The sequence below is a fragment of the Sinocyclocheilus rhinocerous genome, unplaced genomic scaffold (genome assembly GCF_001515625.1).
Source record: "Sinocyclocheilus rhinocerous isolate Xijiao unplaced genomic scaffold, SAMN03320098_v1.1 scaffold827, whole genome shotgun sequence".
Taxonomy (NCBI): Eukaryota; Metazoa; Chordata; class Actinopteri; order Cypriniformes; family Cyprinidae; genus Sinocyclocheilus; species Sinocyclocheilus rhinocerous.
The window spans coordinates 176,872-182,955 of record NW_015633173.1 but is presented as its reverse complement, the minus strand read 5'-3'; the positions used below and the strand labels follow the sequence as shown (position 1 = coordinate 182,955).

Sequence of the window (6,084 nt, the reverse complement as noted above, 5' to 3'; positions counted from 1 at the left end):
CTATCGGCTTATAAATAGGGTTGCAAAGGTGTGGAAAATTTCCGGAAACTTTCCAGAAATCCATGGAATATTCAAAAAAAATCCTGGAAAGTTTCCAAAATTTCTGAAATATTTCTGAAATTTACTGGAAATTTTCCACCTTTTTGCAACCCTATTCATAAATGAACTGAGTATGCCGTAGCTGTAAAATAACACGCTATTATCTCTGACTACTGCTATTTTGTATTGTTAGATCTTTAAGATCGACAGGGAGGGTGAGTCCCAGCGTTTCCGCCCCTTCAAAGAATTACAAAACCGGCAGCTGCTGTGGCACGGCTCCCGCACCACCAACTACGCTGGTATCCTGTCTCAGGGTCTGCGTATCGCTCCTCCTGAAGCTCCGGTGGTAAGTTTCTGCACCTTCATTGCCATTGGCTGCTTCTCTCTGGAAAAAAATGAGCATGCAAAAACCTTTATTGATTAATAACTGTATTGGAGCAGTTTCTATCTTAAAGTGCTCATGAAATGGAGAATCAAAATGTTCTTGATATTTACAAAAATAAGAGGTTACTTTACAGTAAAAACAAAACATACTGCAAGTTTCAGACCTCCCTAGTTTAAAATATGAATTATTCTTTTCTACGCTTCTGAAATGCCCGTTTATTTTTAACAACGTGCCTGAGCAACTGAAAGAAACAGAAAATCGAAATTTTCGATTGTTTTTCACATTTCACAATGGACTGTTTTGTCAATTACATGTCATAAAACATGTTTTATTTAAAGATATGGCAATGCCAAGCATTTTGTCCTCGGACGTCACATTTCATGACCCCTTACATTGACATTTGACACATATACAATAGGACTGTACTCTAATCATATCTATTCTGGTGATTTGTAATACAAGACAGGTTACATGTTTGGCAAAGGTGTTTACTTTGCTGACATGGTGTCGAAGAGTGCAAACTACTGCCACACATCCCAGGCTGACCCTGTTGGCCTCCTTCTGTTAGGAGAGGTTGCCCTCGGAAACATGTAAGAGATGCTCTTTTTGTCCTAGTTTCAAGATGATTACAGTTTAACAAGTTAATGTACTACTAGAGTACAAAAGTTTGGGGTCAGTAAGATTTTATTTTTTTAAAAGATGTATCTTATGCTCGCCAAAGCTGCATTTGTTTAATCAAAGATACACTAAAAACAGTAATATTGTAAAATATTATTACAATTTAAAAGAACTGTTTTCTATTTTATTATATTTTAAAATATTATTTATTACTGTGATGGCAAAGCTGAATTTCCAGAATTTCCTTCAGAAATAATTCTAATATGCTGATTTGGTGCTCGAGAAACATTTCTTATTATTATCAATGTTGAAAATAGTTCTTAATATTTTTGTGGAAGCCACACTATATTTTTCTTAAAAAGAGCAGCAATTATTTTACATAGCTTTTGTAACAAGTTACAAAATAAGTTTAATATGTTTAAAATGTTACTTTTACTTTACTATTTTCTATTATTACGTTACTATTATTTCTATTTGTATTAATTTCTTTCTTTTTTTACTGACCCCAAACGTTTGAACAGTAGTGTATGTCAATAATTGGAAATTAGTAAAAAATAAATGCAAAGTTTATTTGCAAAATGCTCTTTTATGATTCGTTGTTGTCATTGTCTACTCCAAAGATCTGATTGTGATCATTTTTTTCCCTTCTATTCTAAGACATGAACTGAAAAAGGCCTCACACGTTACAAAGTTACCAAAGGGTAAACACAGTGTAAAAGGTAAGATGGCTCTTCATTCAGAAAGAGACCTTTTTTTTGTAGTTAAGCTGTTGTTTAAAATGTCCAAAGCTCAAAAAGTCAATCATAAGTTTCTGACAGAAATGTTTTTAACATGTTTTTTTTTTTCTGTATGAAGGTTTGGGAAGGACCGCTCCAGACCCAAGAGCTACTGTATCTCTGAATGGAGTGGATGTTCCTCTGGGCAAAGGCATCAACACAAACACTGAAGACACAAGTCTGCTGTACAACGAGTATCCTTTCGTTTTCTGCATCGTTCATTTTCCTTCTTGCTGTTGGCTATCTGTTGTTTTAGGTAAATGTACATCTCAAATATATTTAGACAATTACACATTCACTGTGTTTCCCTTGACTCTAACTTTCCTCCAGGTACATTGTGTATGATATTGCTCAGGTTAACCTGAAATACCTGCTGAAGATTCGCTTCAACTACCAGACCTCTCTCTGGTGAGACAGCAGATGAGATCTGTCCAGGTGGACAGGCTTTTGGACGCCACCGAAGCCCACTGCTACAGCTTTAGCACCAAGACCAAGCAGCATATGGGTTGACAAACCATTAAATCAGTTTTCTAGCGCTTCGGCAGCACATTTCCTGTTGCTCTAATCTGTTAGTTTGGAGTTAAGTGGCTATATCTAAATCGTATCACTGCATTGTTGCAAATATCACAGGCTTAGGTACATAATCGCAGAAATGATTGGACTTATCTGTGGAGATCTTGCTTATGAGCTACCAACGATGATAGGTAGACAGTCTTCCATTTGATTCATAGACTTTCTTCGTTGAAATAGTTTTGCTAAACCTGGAATCAGGTTAACGGTAACACATCTAGTGTACACATTTTTGTTTGTCTTCTCAATATAAAAAAGAGAACATGTACAGTTTTAGACAAAATGTTGTAAGTTAGCAAATAGCATGCCATAAGTGAGTAACCTTTTACTAGAATTGCCAATGTATGGACAAATGTTTTGTATGTTAAATCTGTACTTTCCCAGTTTTGTTTTTCAGTTTGATGTCCCTTATTAAAACCAACTAAAATGGCAATGAAAAGCTCAAAGCAGTGGCTGCTGCTGTACTCATGCACCTGTAATCTTTTTTGTTTTTTTGGTAAACGTTGCTCCACTACGGTTTTGTGGACAAGAAGCTGTTGGCGTCCTGACAGATGTCTTTGCCTCATAAATAAAACGGTTTTTGGCTTATTTTTGAAGCTTATTTATTTGTCAAATGCTTCTGTTCAGTTTCACCAATAATTTGTGTATGAGACAATCCAGAGGAAATAAGAAAATAAAATATATTTTTAGGGTTTATTACCATTAATATTTTAACAAAAATGTACCAAACTAACATTTTTCAATACATTTGTAATTCAAATTGCTCAGTACTTAGTACTACAGCATCTGTTCTGACCGAATCTTTATGAAAATGTATTATGGGCTTACTACCTTAAAAAATAAAATCAATTAAAAAATTGAGAAAAAACAAAAAACTATACGCTATGGTATGTTGGTAGATATTTGCATAAAATCTGTTAGAGTAATGAAGTAATCTACTTAATTATAGCTATGGTCCTGTTGGAAGTCCCACAGTAAAAATGTTTATACTTGCAGGAACTATAATACATTTTTATAAATGTAGTTCTAGATTAACAAAAAAGCACCATGTTGGTGCACTATGGTTTTACTGGTGTTGGGCTCGTTACTCATAAAATGTAATTTATTACTCGTTACTAGTTACTCCTTTCAAAAATAATATTATTTCCATCCCCTGAATGTAAGCTTTTCCATATTCCAAGTTTGCCTGCTGCACTGGTGACTTCATGTGCCTGTGCGAGTCGTGAAAATTATGAAGATAAATCTAGGAATTACTGGATTGTTGGATTTCAAATCAGTAGGGGTTGAGGCATCAAAAGTAACGAGCTGTTTTATGGATGGGAACTGTAGTATTATTACTGAAATCTTATTAGCAATTAGTTACTATTTACTACAAAAAGTAATAACACTGGGTTTTACTGTTACTGTGTATGTGTCTCTCTGACACTAACAGCATTCATACTTTTACCTGATTACTATGATTTTGCAACAAATTAACTATGGCAGTGGTTTTCAACCTTTTTTATTTGAAGGCACAATGGTCAAAGGGCCATCATATAAGCTTTAATATATCCTCTGGTATGTTCTGCTGTATTTATGATAAAGCTGCTTGTTTTCAAACTATTTTTATTAACAGAAAATGTGAGTGTAAATATGTTAAATGAATTAACCACAATTATTTTGTTATTCCAGCAAAGTGTATATTCTTTAATAAAACAATAGTTCGTAATAATGTTTTGCAATGAAATAGGATTTTTTTAATATAAAAAAATAAAAACTCAGTTTACGCCTTAATTTTGCGTTTTTAGTCAGATTTTTTTTAATATAAGAAAATTGAAGTCATCCTGAGGCCCCCTAATGGGCCCCAGTCCCCTGGTTGTGAATCAGTGAACTATGGCAAATTTTCACAAAGCCTTTCCCAGTACTAATGTATTTTAAGATTCTTATTTTGTATACCCAGGCTGTGCATGAAATCGAAAATAGTTTGATGGTTTGTGAGCGCAGACTGTGGAGTGTTTGAACGGCCCTCTCCGTCCCACAATGCATCGCGGCACTCGGCCTTTGAAAAACCGGCGCGGCTAATTCAAGATGGCGGAGCTCGAGCAGCTGTTAGACGAGAGTGAGTAATAAAACTTAACTCCTCACTAGACCTTTATAACTCTCGTTGAGCTTGTGTACAGTTTAAAAGCGCTTTATAACACATTTTGTTTGACATAAATTTCAAGTGTTTCTCATTGTTGTGAGTGGTGTTAAAATAGACCACAATGCATCGCGGCACTCGGCCTTTGAAAAACCGGCGCGGCTAATTCAAGATGGCGGAGCTCGAGCAGCTGTTAGACGAGAGTGAGTAATAAAACTTAACTCCTCACTAGACCTTTATAACTCTCGTCGAGCTTGTGTACAGTTTAAAAGCGCTTTATAACACATTTTGTTTGACATAAATTTCAAGTGTTTTTCATTGTTGTGAGTGGTGTTAAAATAGACGCAAAGTTATTAGCGCTGGGGCTAACGAGCTAACAGTTAGCTTTAAGAGGCTACTACTATAAATAAATATCATACCTGAAGAGGTTTTCGCCTAACAATCCTTTTATAATGCTTTATTTATAACTAAAACTAATCTTAGGGTTGAAAGCAGTAGAGTGGTGGTTATAATACGGACAGAGTTTAACTTCACAGACATTTTTTATGGTCGTAACTCGATGACAGCTGCTGGGTTTTGTTGTTCTTGTCGAGGTAGGTCAGTCTACTGTTTGTGACACACACAACTATTGCACTGTACATTGTCACAAAATGCTGAGTCTTTACATCCTGCACTGTTGTTTTCTACAGAAGGAAGTTTGTCTAATACTCTAAATGAAAAGAACAATTTACCAAAATCTCAGACCACAAGAGGACGGAGCAGTTACGTTTCTGTGGAAACGGTAAATTGTCATTAATGCTTCATACTTGTTGTAATGTTTGCTGCAATTCCAGGTTGGCTTGCAATAGACCTTCTGTATAGCAAGACACTCTCCATATAATAAATAAACACTTTCCATATGTTCACAGCACTCTTCCTATGTTAAAAAATACACTCTCTATATGATGCAATACTGGTGTCTAGATTTTATCTGGTTCATCACAATAAATCTCAGTGGATTTTTTTCCGCTGTCACAGATATGCTTTGTTTTTATTGCATGAGGATTGCAAAGGAAGTAATTCCTCAACTGTGCTGTTCGGTTGTTTCTTATTGCTATTACTTTATAATTACTACTGTTAATATTTGCTACAATGGCACTACTGCAGTGTTTGCATATTGAACTAGAGCAGTGATAGGTTAAAATGAACTGATTTGTTAAAATTTCACTTAATGAAGTTTTTTAAATAATAAAGTTACAATGACATAATATTTCTACTTCAATTTTTTTTTTTTATAAGAGATTATTTGTAGTTTCTGAGTGGATCAGTCTGGTTAGTTATCCAAGTTTTTAAAAATTGCATTAAAAAATCCATATATAATTTAAAGTTGTATTAGGAGCTGCCCGAAGCATTGTTGACTTGGAATTATTATTATGGAATTAGGCTTGTTATATTATCACCTTTAGTATCTTTGTGAAGTAAGGTAAAAATTAACTTAATTATGACCTATGCCTTTGCCCTGGGTGTGTTGCATAATTTTAAGATTTACTTTTTTTTAGACGCTTAATCATACCTTACTTTTGAAAATGTGATGTTTA

The 6,084-nt window shown here is 34.6% G+C and overlaps 2 protein-coding genes across 3 annotated transcripts in view; both read left to right on the top strand.

Annotated features, from left to right (window-relative positions):
- LOC107743293 (poly (ADP-ribose) polymerase 1) overlaps positions 1-2,965 on the top strand; it is a 26,245-nt gene extending 23,280 nt beyond the window's left edge. For both annotated transcript variants that reach the window (XM_016556462.1, XM_016556460.1), the window contains exons 19-23: positions 233-385; positions 887-1,014; positions 1,700-1,761; positions 1,898-2,012; positions 2,149-2,965. In XM_016556462.1, coding sequence (XP_016411948.1) covers positions 233-385; positions 887-1,014; positions 1,700-1,761; positions 1,898-2,012; positions 2,149-2,230 — 540 coding nt within the window. In that variant the 3' untranslated portion in view covers positions 2,231-2,965. The remainder of the gene's footprint in view (positions 1-232; positions 386-886; positions 1,015-1,699; positions 1,762-1,897; positions 2,013-2,148) is intronic.
- Positions 2,966-4,679: 1,714 nt separating this feature from the next.
- Positions 4,680-6,084, top strand: part of LOC107743312 (protein lin-9 homolog) — a 16,417-nt gene continuing 15,012 nt past the window's right edge. The window contains exons 1-2 of the mRNA XM_016556485.1: positions 4,680-4,710; positions 5,197-5,288. Of these exons, the coding sequence (XP_016411971.1) occupies positions 4,680-4,710; positions 5,197-5,288 (123 nt within the window). The remainder of the gene's footprint in view (positions 4,711-5,196; positions 5,289-6,084) is intronic.